Source organism: Phaenicophaeus curvirostris, chromosome Z, assembly GCF_032191515.1.
Source record: "Phaenicophaeus curvirostris isolate KB17595 chromosome Z, BPBGC_Pcur_1.0, whole genome shotgun sequence".
Taxonomy (NCBI): Eukaryota; Metazoa; Chordata; class Aves; order Cuculiformes; family Cuculidae; genus Phaenicophaeus; species Phaenicophaeus curvirostris.
In genome coordinates, this window is record NC_091431.1 from 19,391,859 (window position 1) to 19,411,081 (window position 19,223).

The window sequence follows — 19,223 nt, forward strand, 5'->3', positions numbered from 1 at the left end:
TTATTTTTTCCCAGCTAACATTTATCATTCTGGAGTCTAAAAATACAAGGATCACTTTAATTCAGCAAGGTTTTTTCCCATGCCAGAGGCAGGCAAGCTATTAATTACTGAAGGTGCTTGGTGAATGTGGCAATTTCAAAAAATAACATTACAAGTCTTAGTTTCTAAATATGTTTATGAAAGAAAACAACTGTACTGTTATTTACCTGTTGCTTTTAACGAATTTTTTCTTAAAGGGAAGCATTTCTAGCATTGCAGTGTCGGACACAGCGTAATAATTGGATGCTAAAACTGAAATTAAATATCATTGGGTTTATTACATAATATGTTTTTCTCAAGTAAATCACTTCTTGTCATCATTGGCAAGTATAAGCAAAATATTTCTGGAAAGCCACTTGAAGTGTAACAGTCTCTGAAATCTCTGAGAATTCATATCTGGGAGTACTTGCTCCTGCAATCAGTCATCTGTGTGATTAGTATTGATAATGCTATATCTGCACTGGAAAAGGAATTCGTTAACAAATGAATCTGTTATATACTCTGCTTTCTTATCTATTACTCTGGAAAAATATCCATGCACATACTGATTACTTTGATTCAGATTCTGTGAACTATAAACAATTTTTAAAGTGTTGTATTGCAGTGGGCATGGGGAGGTCACTAGTTCTTTAAATAAGCTCTCTCTCTTTAGGCTTACATGTATCATTCTGAAGAACAGTTGTAAATTGTGTGATCTGAGATAATTGAGCCATGTACCTTATCCATCCAAAGCGTTTGCTTTCCCTCCAAAGTTTTCCCTTTTTTTCTTTAGTAAAAATCAACATAGCATCTTTTTAGAAGTGGGAAACTATGCAGCTGTTGCATACCTCTCATAAAATAGAGCTCAGGTTGTTGGTTGTGTCCATGCCATTGCTTATTGTCAATGTGACCCATTCACACCTAACCCTTCCTCAAATGTAACGCTTACATTCCCACGGGGGGCTGAGAGTAACCAGCAAAGACAAATGATTTTAAAACAATTAGACATTTAGTCTCTAAAGAGCAGAAGGACACCGTTCTGCCTCTAGTGACAAACGCAGCTTGTACCTCACTAATTCGGTGGAAATTTCCCATTGCAGACCAATGCAGCAAGGATTTACCTACTCCATGAATGTTCCCACATACAAGTAAATTGAACTCCAGTTTTCTGGAGTCCTTAATTTTGGGAAGCTGAGTCTGCTTATCCGTAGCAAACTCAAGCTATGTTTACTTCATACTCATGTGCTGCACTCCTAAGTTTACACTGAGCATTCAAAGCATGTGCAGTAGGTAAATCTAGTTGAATTCTCTGCAGCTCATGTAAACACGTCTGTCATGACTTCAACTGTTGTTATCAGGCATTATGACTAACAGTAGTATTCCTGCTGTTGAAGGTATTTCTTCCTCCTCTCCCATCAGATTTTGGAGTGTACTTTGGTTCCATTCTGCGTCACCTTGTTTGCTAGAGATAGTTCAAAGCTAACACAGAGATGCTTGTGCAAATGAATTTGTAATGATTGCGCTGCTTCTGAAAGCTGTGAAGTGTGCTGTTCTAATGGTCCTTTCTACCCTCTTCTGTCTTTCTGCTTTTGTTTGTGATTCCATCACAGCCTGCCGAGGGTTTTGACTTTCAAGTATCTGTAAGAGTCTGGACAATGACCCATGAGTTGTTTTAGGCTAGAAAACATACTGTTTCATTTGAGGGGGTGAGGTCAGGGTGTGTGCTGATCACTGTTAGCTGTGAAGGTTTCACTTCTTTGACTGAAGGCAAGAAGTGATGCAATAGAACATTTCACTGTGTGGGAATAACTTTAAAGTAGCACATTTGCATGACAAACATAATTGGTGTAAACCACAGTTTTGTTATGACAGTACAGTAAGTAGCAAATCACTTTCTGAATTTAGGGGAGTTGCTCAGGGTAGGTCATGCAGTCTCACAGTAAAAACACATCATCCTGTGACAAATATGTACAGAATTGTGTTGTATCACCAAAACTCAAAAGGAAGAAACAAGGAAAAAAACATCTGGAACGTGACTACAAGGAGCTGACCAGCCACGATACAGCGTGCAGACCACCAAAACAGCCAGCATAAATCCAGTCATTTGTATTTACCGGTCTGCATTTTGAACCACTGAGAAAGTCATCACAAAGGAAGGAATTTCATATTAAAAAAAAATGACCCGCACATTAATTTCTGCCGTTCTATACCTTCATATCTGAATACATCTCAAAACAATGGCACTTGAAATGCAATGCGTTTGTTTCTCTCTGACATGTATTTATTGGGAAAAACATCACTTTTTCTAATTATGATTTACTGTATTACATATTGGTTAACTCGGAAAGCTGAAAAGAGGTTCCTGGCCTACATATCGTTAGTTCATTGTCAGTAGCCATGGAAAAATAGACTGGTTGACAGCAGAGCTCTCAGCCTGTGGACACTGAACTTTCACTCAGCAAAGATTATGACATAAACTTGGAGGAGGCGGCACTGCCACGGTTGTGTCACAGCAATGTTTCACACCTTCGAAGATACAGTTGTGAAAATGTAATGCATGTGGGACTTAGTCTTCTGAAGTAAATCTATCTCTCCATGTCAGATGCCCAAAGTCACTTTTTTACAACTTTTTACACTATGCTAGAATTTTTTGGGGAAGGAACTGGGAGCTATGAAATGTCTAATATGACATCCTTTGCAGAGGTGTTTGTACAGTGGGAAACCCTGATCTAATACACATTACTCCACCTCAAAAAGAGTATACAATAAGATGATCTGGGGAAAAAAGTGCATGAAAGGAGAAATTACAAAAAAAAGCCCTGTGTTTTCAGGTTGGAAAATAAGTGAATGAGAGAGTATATCCTTTAGTGAATGGTATGAAAACAGCAGATCTACAGGAAACTACTGTGTTCTCTCCCTCAAAAACAGAAGAAGCAAGGGATGTCCAAAGAAACCATCAGACAGCAGGTTTACGAGGACATACCATTACACACTTACTTTACATATAATTAAGTAGCAGGATTTGCGACCTTAAAATATCATGGAAGCCAGAAGCCTGGGTAAGTTCATAAGGGCTTAGATAAGTTAACAGGATGTAGCTCCATTTGCCCTGTTAAGTGTGACGATACACTTACCATCCTCAGGTAGCATAAAGGAAGTTAGAGTCTTCATACATGCCTTTTTTTTATGTACTTCCCCCTGAAAATCCTCTACAGACAACATGGAGAAGATAATGAGATAAATGGACTTCTGATCTGAATCTATATGGGAGTTCTTGTGTCTAGATAGCACATAATGTAACCATCCTTCTTTTCCCTGCAAGCCGTTTTTTTTCACACTATACCTATTGATTTTGCAGTTTTAGAAATTAATGTGGTACAAGTGAAGCAGTCAGCATGCATAACAAGCCAAGATCTGAAACTGCCAGGCCTTTCCATTTAGTACAGCTTTGCCTTTTCAATACTGTGGGGCCCACCCAGCTGACTGAAGTGTAAACGTGAACCTGTTTGTTAATTGCCCAATAGCCAGGAAAAAATAATAACTACATAACTTACAGACACATAAGTACAGTTAAACGTGTGTGATTGATAAAACTAATGTGCACATATAGGAATGAGACAATATTAGTGTATAAGTATAGAGATGGGAAATGAAAACACGGAAATGATGCCGACATAGGCCTGGGGCTGTAATTTCAGGTACTTCTGTTCAACCAATTACCAGAAATTTGCTCAGAAGTATGAATTTGTAGTTGTCTGCAAAGTGCCAGCTAAGGCACTGCGACAGTTCCCACCGTGAAAAAAATTGCTTGCATCTGCAAATATGCCAGTATTAGGCATCAAAATTCATTAATGAAACACACACATGCACAGGATAAATAATGAAATCTTTGTTCACTCTTAGAGCACCCAGCTACATGGGTAATTTCACAGAACAGCATTATTGGGAAATGTATTCCATGTACTTATGTCAGGGCTTCAGACTGCTTTTGCAAGCAGCCCATGGGATCAGTGTGCAAACGGATGTGCTGGATTAGCCATCCCTGCACAGACTTTGTTTTCTGTGTCTAGGCTGACTAACTTAACAAAGGATACACTGTGGTTTATGCAAAATTAAAGGGCTAGGTGCAGAAACCACTGAGTAAGATTCCATGGACATGTTACACAGATCTAGAACAGGGGCTGTTAGATGATGGCTTATAGTGCTTCTAATATCTTTGAGTGTAAACTGAGGTATTTTAGGAGTTTCCAAAAACATTTCTGTATCTCTGTGAACTAGTCAAGTCTATTAATAGTCTCACCATGAAGTCATTTAGTGAGAGTAATTTAGCAACTCATGAGAAATGCTCATGACAGATGCAGTGTAAAAAAGCGGTCTTGTACTGCCTTAGTGTGTAGAGGAAGAGGCTGAGCCTTTATCAAACACAGGCTCCTGCAATGAATTCTTCTTTATTTATACCCTTTGAATATTAGCTGAACAATTCAGTGTATCGAGTAACTTGATTCTTGCAGCAAAACAGACTTTGTCCAAACATAGAAGGCAGATAGAAAGAGACAGATGGACAAATTAAAAAGCATACAAGAAGAGTAATCAATCTACAAACATCATTTCAGTGCTATCTTTTTGAATTCTGTTCAAAATCTCAGCTGTTCTAAATCTGAATGATTAAAAAATAGAAGCTACATGTTAATAGTTGTAATGCTAATCCTGATCTAGTTTTATATATGGCTGTGTCAGTGTTACAAGTGTTCACAAGTGCATACAGAAATTGGGAACTTGCAGAACTGGAATCAATCTATAGATCAAGCAATGGAAGTTAGAGGTGCAACTAATTAACTATCACGTTACATTATTAGGTGCAACTAGTCAACTACATGTGCAACTAGTCCTATTCCTACACTCCCTGGAGCCTTCTCTTCTCTAGGCTGAACAACCCCAGCCTCTCCTCTTCAGCTGTCACTGTGTTTCAGCCTAGAGAAAAGAAAGCTCCAGGAAGACCTTATAGCATCTTATAGCAGAACTGAAAGGGGCTCCAGGAAAGCTGGGGAGAGTTCTTTATCAGGGATTACAGGGACAGGACAAGGGGGAACAGTTTTCAGCTGAAAGAGCGGAGATTTAGAAGAGGTATTAGGAAGAAATGATTTCCTGCAGTGGTGGTGAGGCACTGACACGTGTTGCCCAGAAAAATCATGGCTACACCATCCCTGGAGGTGTTCAAGGCCAGGTTGGATGGGGCTTTGAGCAGCCCGATCCAGGGGCAGCTGAAGGTAGTGGGTTGGAACTGGATGGGCTTAAGGTGCCTTCCAACCCAAACCACTCTGTGATTCTGTGATTCTATGAACTAAACGCCACAGAAAAATAGATGTTCTGACAACTTACATAGTCAGTGAAGGCAATGCCATGGCAAGCATTGAGCTGCAGATGAGTAATAGGAAGAGGAGAAAAATCAGTTTTCTTCTTTTATCTCCCTTCAGCCACACTGTCTGAGATGTGCTCTGGCTAGAAGGAAGGCTTTGAAGCACATTTCTTTTACACTGGACCTCAGGGATTACTGATGTCCTTCTGATACATTTTAAGATGGGGAGCAGAAAAGAAAGACTATTTAGTGCAATAGCATATACGTATGGATTTATTTTTCAGAAGATTTCCCTATGCAAAATGATATCCCAAATTTCTCTTGACTCATCATAACAACTTCTATTTTTTTTTAATATGCTGTGTTTACAAGGTGCAAATTTGTTCCTTTTTAATTTTTCTGGTGATATTTTTATATAACTTAACAAACTTTGAGACAGAATGCTATCATATTAGTGAGGTAAATAATTTTAATCATAATATATAGACTGAGAATTTGTGGTCGGTCTACATGTGGCTGTTTAAATGTGCATCTACGCAGGCAGGAAGGCTTCACCTTAAAGAAATGCTTTGTGAAAATTCTAGTTTGAGGACACCGTTACATAAGCGAGAGTTCTGTTGCTCCTCATTATAGCTGCTGCATATCACTTGGATCATATTTTGCCTTTGATTCAGCTTTTTTGGCTTGCCCATTCCTGAGTGATTGATAATAATTATGATCACAGATGTCTTCTGCCCCTCTCCTATCCACTTGTTCATGCTGGAGAGTAGCAATCAGGTCAGTGTCATCTCCCCTCCTCAGATCAGATCAAGGCTTCCAGTTTGAGCCAGGATGACAGGGGAGGTGTTCACCTTCTCAGAGATAATAATTTGTCCAATTTTACTTACACTCCATGTAAGGAGATCTAATTGAAAATCACAGGCCAAGTAACATCTGAATGACAGTCTTGAGGGAAGGAACATGGAAACTATAATCGAGTGCTTATAATTCTGAGACTTTGCAAGTTTTTTATATATTGAAGTCATTGAATAAGATGATGGAAGGTGGAAAGTATCCCTGCCCATGGCAGAGAGGTGGAACTGGATAAGCTTTAATGTCTCTTCCAACCCAAACCATTCTATGATTCTATGATTCCTTTGACTTGGTCTCTGTTCTGCTGCTGCATCCTGTATCCTAAACATAAACCTTGCAGTGGGGTGTTCGGTCTCTCTGTAGTTCCTTGTATTCATGTCATATGCTTTCTTTGAAAGGCTGTGTCTAGGAAGCCAACCAGTTTGCTTTACCATGACTCTTACTCTTTCATGCAACCAAAGCCTTCTGGAAAAAACACAGAGAGGGAGTCTTACTGGGAGAAACTGAGCAGGGAGTTTTCTGGAGTGGTGCATACTATCAGGCTGAACAGGGATGGGGAACTGATCACAAGAAGAAATCTCCTCCCCTAGAAAACATTAAGATGAGAGAGGGAAGGAACTTTTCCTCAGAGGCTGAGGGGAATTGTCTAAAGATTGTACATTGCAAGAGGCTGTCAAAGGCTGCTGGAGTGGAGCACAAGACCAGTAGTAAAGGCTACAAGGTATAGGAAGAGAAGGGAATTTATTCCCTGGTGGTGTTTAGTATCTTTTCCTGCAGAATTGGTGTTTTGATTAAAATTGTCTTATGTCTGGTATTTAACATTTTAAGTAAACCTTGCTTGAGAAGTGACCCCAGTGGGGATACTCACAGTAAGAAAAAGTCTAACAGCATCACTGGAAGGCTCAGCTAAGCCAAGGCTCTCATCACACATTTAGTTGAGGATATCAGGACTCAGATTCCAAGTGGCTGTGGCTGCACAAGCATCAGTTAGGCTGTACCAGAAGGTTTGTTCTGTGTTTTGTTGTATAATCCCTCTCTGGCTACTTACTAACTGAAAATTTACTTTTTCCTCATCAGAAGCAGAAAGGAAGGGAAAAAGATCATGGAATCATAGAATCGTTTGGGTTGTAAGGGACCTTAAAGTTCAGTCAGTTCTGACCCCCCTGCCATGGACAGAGACCTCTTCCACTGCACCAGGTTGCTCGAAGCCTCACAAAACCTAGCCTTGAACACCTCCAGGGATGGGGCACACATGACATCTGTGGGCAATCTGTGCCAGTGCCTCACCATCCTCACAGTAACAAATTTCTTCCTAATATCTCTTCTAAGTCTCACCTCTTTCAGCTGAAAACCGTCCCTCCTCATCCTGCCCCCGCACCCCTTGATAAATAGCCCTTTCCCAGCTTTCCTGTAACCCCATTTAAGTACTGGAAGGCTGCTATGAAGTTTCCCCAGAGCCTTCTCTTCTCCATGCTGAATGACTTCAAGTTTCTCAGTCTGTCCTTATATGGGACCCACTTCAGCCCTGGATCGTCTTTGTGGCCTCCTCTGGCTTTGTCTGTCTCTGCAAAGGAGCAGAGACACTTGATGGCTTGGCATCAGTTGTGTGACTATCAATCCAGCTTCACAGAGAAATAAATATGAAATGCGTTCTGATTAAACTATAACATATTTGTGCTATGGAGACCCAGTTTGCATCAAAATTATTTGGCCTATTTGCCAAGCACGGAAAGATAATGCTTGTATATAAGACAGTAAAATCACCTTAAACTACGGCTGATTTTTCAGTAGAGAGTATAACACTCTAGATCTTTTTTATCCAATATAGTCTCTTATCATAGAAGTTTTTATAGCTGTGGGAGTGTGAGCTGCCCACTCGCACCAATTTCCTCTGACAAAGCTAAACAGACCGACTGCTGTTTCTGAGAAACTTCTGTAGTTATGCTGCCAGCTGGGGTCAAGCTGCATAGCTGAGCTTGGGTAGTTTTTCTGCTAATGCTAACATCAGTCTCCTTCAAACAATCCTTGAATAGCTGCCGAAGAGGCAGCATTAGCCAGACCTTTCCTCTTCCCACCTTCTGAACAGCAGCAGATTTCTCCAGCCTACTAGATTATAAGGAAGCTAATTTTATAAGTAGACAGAAGTACTAGTCTCTCCCATACAGTTTTTCTGCCCTATTTTTTGGAGATGCAGAGTATTAAACTTAGAGAGGCTTCAGAAAAGGTCTTTCCTTTTTATCTGAGGTGTTTGATTTTCCTCTGATCTTGCTCTTTGGCTACCAGTGACCCATTCCTTACCAAAATAAATCCAATTCCACTTGTTGTACTAAATCCAGTTACTTTAGAGGAACCTCATACTTCACTGCTGCCTACCTGAATTTCCTCAGATTTTAGGAGAACAGGTGCAACCATGCTCTCTCCACCAGGAGGCCCCACTCCTGTGCTTTCCTTCTTTCCTTCCTATACCAGGTTTACCAACTACTGGTAAATGCAGTCAGCCAGAAATGGGTAAAAAGGCCACATTGGCTTTGCACAGCAACACCTTGACTCAGCCTCATGTGTTGGAGACCTTATTTCCCTGAGGTTAATGCTTTTTTATCCCAGAGTATGGGCTAAGCAGGACTGGATTTAATTTACAGTGTAAAACTCTTCTCTGTTGGTACAATACACAGAAAAACCTCATCCTGTGCTTACAATGCCCAAAGCAGAATAAAGCAACTTGCTCTGCTCTGTGGGGTACTCAGGTGATGGAGGCATGCATAGCCTTCATCACGTAGTGCTCCTGGAGGGCAGCTCTTACATAAACTGGTGATGCTTTTAAAGACATGGCTCAGTTTTCGTAGCTGGAAATACAAGCTGCACACCAATGTGAGGGCCAAGAAGCTGGTGATGGGACGAGCATCCACAGACACCTCTGCTGAAAGGCAAGGGGTTTAGAAGAGACCAAGAACAGGTCAAGCAGAGCAGATTTTTCAGAGATTACTCAAATCCCACGTAGATCCCCCGTGTAAGGTCTGTGATACTTGGGCTTTACACAGGAGGTTACTACCCAGTTCTCCTTACTGTGCCAGACCAGTCTGTCAGTGTGTGGGCCATCTCTGAAGTGTTGGTGTCTGTACGACAAATAACATTAAGTGCTTTGGATCTCAAGTTTCTCATCATCTACCTGCCTGTGTAGCACAGAAGAGAAAAAACTGTCTCCTAAACCATTGACTTTCACCTTCTTATAAAAAATAAAAATGTTTCCCATCCACAAGCTTAGGTTTAAAAGGGCTTTGCAATGTTTTTAAAGACAAAATTCTTGGTTTTTTCCCACTCATTTTTGATCCTCTGTCTCTCTTTTTTTAATATGTGCTAGGAGATGAAAATTTTAATTTTTATAACAGAGTTGGTGAACAGATAGGCAACAAGGCAGAAATGCTTTCGAAAGTCTTTAATAACAGAGGTCTTGGAGTTTGCAAAGGAATGACAAGCCAGGGTGCATGGGTGTCATGTTGAAGTTAAGGCTACAAGGTTAATCCCAATCTCCCCTCTTTTATGTAATGTGTACAATTTAGGGTTGTCACTCTTCTGGGCATGCTGCAAAAGAAATCTGTTCAGTAAGGGTTTTTTGGAGAGCAATGGGAATATTTTTCCTAGAGTGACGTAGGACTGCAACAAAGCTTTTCTAACTGACTGGCTAAGATACTGTTTCAAATCATTATTTTTACTGCTGGAATTTTATATTATTATTAAATATGTATTAGATGCCTTGAGTTTTATTTAGGCAATTTTTTCACCTTGATTGCCATTTAAATTTAAATGAATGAATATTCCACAGTCCCTCCCAGGCAATCTGCATCTTGGTTTTCTCCTGTGTCAGAGAGATTCTTGATCTATTCAGGACCTTTTCAACTGCAAATCTCTGAGTAAGCAAAAGACAGATGTAAACATACATAGTGTATTAAGGGTGAGGGATGATGTCAGACTTGCCTTTGCTTGCATGCTGGAATGGAGAAGGCTATCTGTTGATTAAATTAGCTTCTGCCATCTCTACAAAGAGGGAGAGAGCTTTGGTGGCTTGGCACCACTTGTGTGACTATCAATCCAGCTTCATAGACAAAGAAATGTGAAATAAAAGTCTGATTAAAGAGTTTTGCCAAGACACCCTTGCACAGCTATATAACCATTTTGCTTGAACTGGCCAGGCATGTCCACAGCATGTTTCAAGCTGAAGCGCACTTAATCTGTGGGACGGGCTCCAGTAGCCTTCAATGGACTTTATAGTAGGACCTGTTTGTCCGAAGGCAATTCTCTAACACTCAGTAGGGGCCTCGGGATCTGTGTAATGAAAGCTGCAGGCAGGCACCACGTCCTCTGTGAAGCAGCACCGAGGCATCTCCCTTGAGTGTCTGCTATTTCTGCTGCACAGCAGTACAGCAGTGCAGACACAGTCTAAGCCACACCATAAAACCATGACCTGCCCCTTTGTGCGACAATCCCTGCTTCTGACACCCTAGTTTCACAAGGGAAAACATGACAGAACAATTTAAGAGTTATTTTAAAACCTCTTGACTCTGGTGGGAGCTTGACTCTGTGTCCTTCCTTAGCACTCCCATTCCCAGCTCCTCGGTGAGCAGCAGGAGCTCCTTTTCTTCTTCAGGAGCAGGTACCTGTCAAAGTGGGCACAATGAAGATGGGTGTTGTGACACTACCGCACCATTTTTGTGATCTACAGTCCCTAAGTTTAGCATCGCTGGAAGCAATTGTGCACTCTTCTCTCTGTGTGCACATGTGTTAATAACTATGTTTTGATGGATTTGCCAGTAAAACCCAAGCTTGTTAATGGTCCCTGTGGGCCCATCTCTTCCCTCAGACACACAAAGGCAGCTCCCATCGGGCAGAGCAGCTATAGAAACCGCTAGTGCTGCTGCTTTGCTGCTCTCAGCTGGCAAGCCTTTGGTAGAAATATCACTCATGTTACCTTCTTGTGCAAACATCTAGAGCTTCAAAATAGACACAATCTGATGATATGATACAAATGATCCTTTCTAATCTCTGAATGTGCAGGTGGGAATTCTGGGGTTTTTTCATGAGTTGGGTTTTGTCTTCTCACTTTGGAGAAGCCCATGGTGTATTTGAAAAGGCTTTGAGGGTCATTTGATAATTGTATCTGGGTTTGCAATTAAGAAATACGTGGCCAGTATTTTCCATAACTTACAAACCTTAAGTAAGACAAATTGATTATATATTTATGCTTAAGTATATAGCTATTTTACAGTTAAAATTATTGATTGTGATACACAATAATGGAACCTAAATACATTCCAAATAACCACCTGCTGCTGTTCCAGAGCAGAGTCTAGTCCTTCAGGCACCCTGTCCTCATTTGTTTCTGTGCAGACACCATACCTGAAATACCACCTGCTTCTGGACCACCCTTTTCTTGGAGACCATTCTGTTTCTCACAAGAACACCTGAGACAACACTTTTGGGGTGTCCTGTTCCCATGCCTGCTTGGGTAAGTACTGTTTTCCAAGTGCTTCCAGCTGCTGAGAAGCAATGAGATGGATACGTATCATCACCACACAACCCTGCCTTACCAGCAGCATCAGGACATCGTTCTCTTTGTGGACACCTTATACAGCTGATACAGAAAGATGAGGCTCCTTCTGAAAACAGTCCCTAAATGCTCTCACAGAGGACTCTGTCTCCCTCCAGTGACTACTGAATACCTACAAGGAACAACGTCCTAAATTAAGTGTTTAATGTTAGGTGGTATAAGCAATCCCCTCAGGTTAGAAAACCAGACCAACCTGAGATCGTCTCAGCTGAAGTCTTGTGGGCTGTAGATTTTCATATGACAACATACTTTGAGCTTACTAACATGCTAAAATATGTATTTAAGGCATCTCACTTGTCCATTAAAGATATATGCCTACCCTTGATAAATAAGTATTTTTCATCTGCACTGTTTTTCCCTTCTCCAAGGAAGACCTTTTCAGTACCTCTCTCCCTATAAAGCTACTTATGCTTATGAGCAAGTCTCTTGTTGGTAGGCAGATGTACATTTATGTGCGTGATTTACGCTTTTGTGGTCTCCAGTATTAAAAGAGTTTTTAGACATGCTCTCCACCTTTTCAACTTCCATTCTAAAAGGTGAACCTCAAAACATGGGACAATGTCCTGGCTTCGACAACCTGAGCAGTATGAAAATGAAAAAATATCTTCTGTGCACAATAATTCTTTACCATTCTTTGAGAACAAGAGATTCTTTTTTTCTTTCTTTATTACTTTGAAAAGTAATAAGAATTAGTTTTCAAAAGAACCGCCACTTTGCAGGAGGTTGCTGTTGTTGTCCTGTGATGTGTGACTTCACATTTGACTTGAATGTACTAGAAAATACTCTGAGTGAAAACCTAGAATATGCTGTAAGACTACCCTGTTGCAATCATTGTCCAAAGCTTAAATCATAAACAAATATTGCCAGCTGTGATTTTACATTTATTTTCTGCTTGTTAATAAAATACCAGAAAAAAACAGACTCAGCTGATGAATGAGAATCCTGTCAGAAAAGGCAAATGTCAGAAAGACACTTGTTTGACAGATTTTCCACTGGCATGTCTACCAGTTGAATAGTTCCTAATCCATAATGCAGTTCGCTTTATTGATAGCCTAATAGTCTTCTGCCAGACTGTCATGCATCACTAAATCAAACAACACTGCAAAACTATACAGTTATTCTTATCAGTCAAGCCATTTATCTCATAAACACAGAAATCATGTTTCTTTGATTAAAATTGTTTTCCATAAAACTGTGAATTGGCACTAGTTGCACCACCATCCTTCAATATCTTATTGATTAATCATACATTAGTTTCTTCACTATGCTGTCTCAGATTGATGTTGAATTCATTCTTTAATTTCTCCTGAGTTACGTGGTGTCCTAAAAAAAAGTAGGACTGTATGAAAGGTAGAAACTTTATCATGGGTGATGGAGAATCATAGAACAGAATCATAGAATAGTTTGAGTTGGAGAAGACCTTAAAGATCGCCCTGTTCCAACCCCCCTGCTATGGGCAGGGACATGTCCCACTAAATCAGGCTGCCCAAGGCCCCTTCCAACCTGACCTTGAACACCTCCAGGGATGGGGCAGATACAGCTTGCCTGGGCAACTTGTTCCAGGGCCTCACCACTCCCATAGTGAAGAAATTCTTCCTTGTGTCTAGTCTAAATCTGCCCCGCTCCAGTTTATACCTATTGTTGCTAGTCCTATCACTATGTGCCTTTATGAATAGTCCCTCTCCAGCTTTTTTGTAGCCCCTTTCAGGTACTGGAAGGTGTCTATAATATCTCCTAGGAGCCTTCTCTTCTCCAGGCTGAACAAGCCCAACTCTCTCAGCCTGTCCTCATATCAGAGGTGCTCCAGCCCTCTGATCATCTTTGTAGCCCTCGTCTGGACCCATTCCAACAGTTCCACATTCTTCTTATGTTGAGGATTCCAGAACTGGACACAATACTCCAGGTGAGGTCTCACAAGAGAGGAAGAGAGGGGCAGAATCACCTCCCTCGACCTGCTGGCCACACTTCTTTTGATGCAGCCCGGGATATAGTTGGCATTCTGGGAAATGAGTGTGCATTGCCAGTTCATATTGAGCTTCTTATCAACCAGCACCCCCAAGACCTTCTCTGCAGGGCAGCTCTCTATCACATCATCCCCCATCCTGTACTGAAACTGCAGATTGCCCCGACCCAGGTGTAGGACCTTGCAGTTGGCCTTGTTGAATCTCATGAGGTTCTCACAGCCCCACTTCTCCGGCTTGTCCAGGTCCCTCTGGATTCATCTCGTCCTTCTGGTGTGGCAACTACACCACTCAGCTTGGTGTCATCTGCGAATTTGCTAAGCGTGCACTCAGTCTTGCTGTCAATATCATTGATGAAGATATTAAACAGCACTGGTCCCAGTACAGACCCCTGAGGGACACCACTTGTCATAGATCTCCATGTGGAATTTGAGCCATTGAAAACTACTCTTCGAATATGACCATCCAATCAATTTCTTATCCACCAAACTGTCCACCCATCAAACCCATATCTCTCCAACTTAGAGAGAAGGATCTTGTGAGGTACCATGTCAAAGGCTTTACAGAAATCTAGATAGATGACATCCATTGGTTTTCCTGTTTCCACTGCTGCAGTTTCCCCATCATAGAAAGCCACTAAGTTGGTCATACAGGACTTGCCCCTGGTGAAGCCGTGTTGACTAACATTAATCGCCCCCCCATCCTCCATGTGTTTCGGCATAGGGTCTAGAAGAACTGTACTTGGTACTTTGTTTGATACAAAATGTGTTGGTACTGGCAGTAACGTACACCTTTGGAGAAACAAAAATCGATTGCCATTCAAAGCAGCTCAAGACCTTGCTGAAAAAACATTGTGAATAGCTTCGATCACACACCTCATGCACTTAAAAAAAAATTATCACAGGAAAAGAACTGAGTTTTCCAATAGTCACTCCTCTGTTGTTTGCAGTTAGTGTCATCCTTATTCTGAGGCTGAAAAGACCCAGAGGTCTGCATATAAAATCAGACAGCTTTCACAGGAAAACATCAATTTTTGGACATAAGGACCATAATGCTGCCCCAGGAAATGTCTCATTACAAAATGTATCATGAATGAGATTTTTTTGTATGTCTCTACTGACGTGGTAGGCAATAAATATGATCCCAAAAGCACAGCACACAAACAAAACTACTCAAAATTGCATGAGTATGTTGTTCAATGACTAACTAATGACATGTGTCTACAGTTCAGGTTTTTTGCAAGGCTGGAGAACAAGTGACATACAGTGGAAAAGAAGGAACAGATTACTACTTCTTTCCCCTAAGAGCACTTGCACAATAGTACCATCAAAAAAAATTGCCTTCAGTCAACAGAAATCAATGATAAAACACAGGTGGGTTATAGATGATATGTTTCCTGAAGTATAAATCTCCAGAGCTGATTTTGCCAATCACAAAAGTCTAGATTTTGAAGAAATGAGTGTGAGGAGTGAAAGTGTTTCTAAAGAAAGCTTTAGACACATTATCCACTAACTTTGCCTGCATTTTGGCTCTCTCCCACAAAACGACTTTAGCAAAAAACCGGGAGACTTTGTATCTGTGACTATTGCAGTTTCTAAGTGGTGCAACTGCAATATTCACCAATAAATCACTGAAGGGACGAAGAATTGGAACATCGTGTTCAGAAAGCCTCTAGTGACAGGATAAGCAGATGGCTCTCTACATTGTCTGACACTTGTAAGGTGGAAGTCATGATGGTGCCTCTGTTTTCCATCATCTGGATGGATGGATTAGGAAAGCCAGGCATTTCCCATCATGTGAAAAAAAAATGCACACATGTATCACCCTGATTTACCTTCTGCAAGCACATGTTCTTGAGGAAGCAATGCTATCAGTGGACTTCAAGGCACAGCAGTTTGTTTTTAGTGCTCAATAGCCATGCTGAATTTGACACGTTCTTCAAAAAGGCCGATGGGTTCAGAAAGCCTTCAGTGACCTTTCTGGATAGAGGCAATTTTAACACTTAGTACCAAAACTTCTCATGCTTCTTTCTTACAAAAAAGCAGGGTTACACAGAGCCATATTGTATGAAGTGGGGGTTATCTTCTCTGTTCATCTTTGAGCTCATGATCAAAAGCCAAGACCTTATTGTTGTTCATCTTCATTTTGTACAGTGAACTAAACCCTCTACCTAAAATATAAAAGACAGCAAGCAAACAAGACCTGAATCACTGCTGTTTCTATAAGTCTAATCCACACAATTTAGTGAGTTGTGTCATGTTACTGACATAGCACTGACAAAAATAAACATTTTTCTTGTATGTGCAACTGATAGGGAATGGTGCTTTTCTATTTCATTTGCATGAATTGAGGATATGATGCACTTTATGCTGCCGAAGATGGTCTTAGTGTCTTGGTGTCTTAGCACTAAGAGCTCATGAGGCTGGGTATAGGTGGAAAGAAATGTTAAATAAAGGCCTTCTGGATGAAAAACAGACAGAACATGTAGCAACCTGAGAGAAGGGATTTAGAAAGAAGGCAGGACATAACATTTAAGGCAGAGGCAGGTCACAGAGTGTGAACTGGAGGTCACAGACTCCTTAAGGAGAAACCTGTCAGTGACTGAAGGTAGATTCAGCAGAGGAACAAGACAAATGTAGACTTAGTTAGCTGGGATGGGTAAAGATGAGGATGGAGGCTGCAGTCCACTGGAGAAACACGCTACTTCATGTAAGAAGGCAGAAGAGTGATCAAAGGACGGATGCTTGGGATTTATTTGAGACACAAAGTCTGCAACACCTCTGCATTCCAGACTAGCTGTAGGCAACAGGAAAGAAATCCCATGCTGAATGCTAAACAGACATGTTATAAGAACCTAGCAGTAGCAAGTGTGAAAATCAATGACTGGGCAATCTAGAGGGGCAGTGCTTGTTATTGTTGAATAGCTACAATGTAGTAGGAAGTAGTGAAAAGCCATCTTTGTCACAAATGTAATATGCTGAGAGAAGGAAGGTTTTATAGGGGAATGTCAACAATTGATCTGAAAACCCTGCCATCAACACGACCTGAGAAAAATGGAAAACTTAAAAGGATATTGAGAGGAAACAAGTGTCGACACACACTGTCTCCTTCTTTTGGAACCTTGACGAAGGGGTTTGCAAATAAACCAAGATCTCACGTGGGATTGGTTGCTTGTCACGAGCTGATCATGAACGGTTAGTTATTAAGGAACAGCGTGTGACACATACTCAGTTGTATCTTTTAGTTTGTCGCTGAGGGGAATAAATACCCACAGCTCACTTAGTCTGATTCCCCACCAGACTTCCTTGTAGTTACCATCACTGCTGGAAACCCCTGCAAATGCCATTGGTCAGGTTCTGTTATTCAGTCCCTCCAAATCTCACACAGTTGTATCATCTAACAATACTGAATTTCATTAGTGAAGGAAGACTGCTACCCTGTTGCCAAGAATAAAACCATTCAATGCAGAAACTAAGGATTCTTCGAGGATCCTTGAATAGCTCCACTCTTCATGCTAGACTCATATTAAAACATCAGGATCAATCTGCCTGTAGCAGATGTCAGCAGATGTCATCTGTGATTGTATAAAAAAATGTTTATCTGCAAATATAGCCTTTTTTGCTTTTACTAAATAACCTATTTAACTCAGCATGGCCTTCCAGTATTGCTGTCTGTTACCATAGTGTGTGAATTTCTTCGTAGGAAAATATTGCTAATAATAAAATAATTCTTATTTTACTATCTCTTTCTCCCAAAAAAGAAAAAGAAAAAGAAAAAGAAAAAGAAAAAGAAAAAGAAAAAGAAAAAGAAAAAGAAAAAGAAAAAGAAAAAGAAAAAGAAAAAAGGAGAAAAGCATTAAAAAAACAGCACACACACAACTTTTTTCCCTGCTCCGGGTGATTTTTCACATTCTTTTCACGTCCCTTTCGGCCGTGTCCCTTCCTCTGCCCTCGCGCTTGGTGCTGCTCCTCTCCTCAACCTCATTCTGCCGCATTTTCCGAAACTTTCTGCCTTGCCGCCCTCTCCTCTCTCATCTCCTTCCCTCCCCGTTTCAGAATTTCAGCCTTTTCCCCTGTTCCACCCTTCGGGAAGCTCCGCGCCGTCCCGGCAACACCGCCACGTTTCCCGGCGGTTTCCCAAGTTTCGGGCAACTCTTAAAAAAGCAGAAAATCCTCTTTATTTCTAGGGAAGCCCGGAGGGCGCTGGCGGAGGGGGCATTTTCAACGCCAGGGGGCAGCAGCGCCCCGTGCTCCGCTGTATCCCTCCCAGCATCCCTGTTCCCATTCCCATCCCTGTTCCCCTTCCCATCCCGTTCCAACCCCACACCGGGATTTTCACCGCCCCTCACGGACCCACAGGGACCGGCAGACCTGTCTGTCTATCTGTCCGTCCGTGGGGGAGAGTGGTCCAGTCCGCAGGTTGGTTTCTTTGTCCTTTCTTTTAATTACGGTAATTAATAGTATTAATAGTAATAATAGCAATAGTAGTAATATCAATAGTAATAGTAATAGTAATAGTAATAGTAATAGCAATAATAGCATTAGTAGCAGTAATAGCAATAGCAATAGCAATAGTAATAGTAATAGTAATAGTAATAGTAATAGTAGTAATAGTAATAGTAGTAATAGTAGAAATAGTAGAAATAGTAGTAATAGTAGTAATAGTGGCAGTAACAGCAATAGCAACAGCAATAGTAATAGTAATGCTGTACTAACTACAATAAGTACAATGTAATATACTATTTTTGTTGTGTTATTATGCATTCCGAATAGCATCCCTCCAGGGATACTGGTACCTCGCACAGAGGTCGGGAACGGACCCGTTCAGGATGACTTGGAAACGGGGCACTTAAACCAGGATAAAAAGAACTGTGATAACCCAGCCAGTCGGGGCTAAAAGTGCATTTTTTTTTAATGTTTTCCTGAGCGCTGGTGGTTTCACCCCGCTGAAGTTCGCTCCTCGCCGTGCCCGCGGTGGGACAGGGGGTCCTGGAGAGGCGGGAGGGGTGTCCCCATCCTCCTGCAGAGGTGTCTGCTCTGAATGGGGCTGCCTCCTGCCAAAGAGAACCAAACCAAAGCAGAGAAACTTACCCCCTTGCTCTAGGAGTACTGTACCTTCCTCCTGTTCTCTTTTCCATCCCAGTTTTGGGAACATGTATATCAGCAAAACGATATTATTATTATTATTATTATTATTATTATTATTATTATTATTATTATTATTATTATTATTATTATTATTATTATTATTATTATTTGTTCTGGGAGCGGGAGGAGAGAAGCAACGTGCTTCTGGTGACTGCCTGTGTGGGATGGGTGGGCTTCCTCACTTGGAGAGAACTCCAGGCGGGAATGCCTTCCTCAAGGTAGTTTCGCCTCTTGTAACCTATTCTTCCTTAATGACAAATCCATTTATGCTTTACAACAATTCCATC

The 19,223-nt window shown here is 41.1% G+C and overlaps 1 protein-coding gene across 1 annotated transcript in view; it reads left to right on the forward strand.

Moving 5' to 3' along the window:
• Positions 1-11,949, forward strand: part of MEF2C (myocyte enhancer factor 2C) — a 151,871-nt gene extending 139,922 nt beyond the window's left edge. The window contains exon 11 of the mRNA XM_069880773.1: positions 11,609-11,949. Within this exon, the coding sequence (XP_069736874.1) occupies positions 11,609-11,621 (13 nt within the window). The 3' untranslated portion in view covers positions 11,622-11,949. The remainder of the gene's footprint in view (positions 1-11,608) is intronic.
• The last annotated feature ends 7,274 nt before the right edge of the window (positions 11,950-19,223 follow it).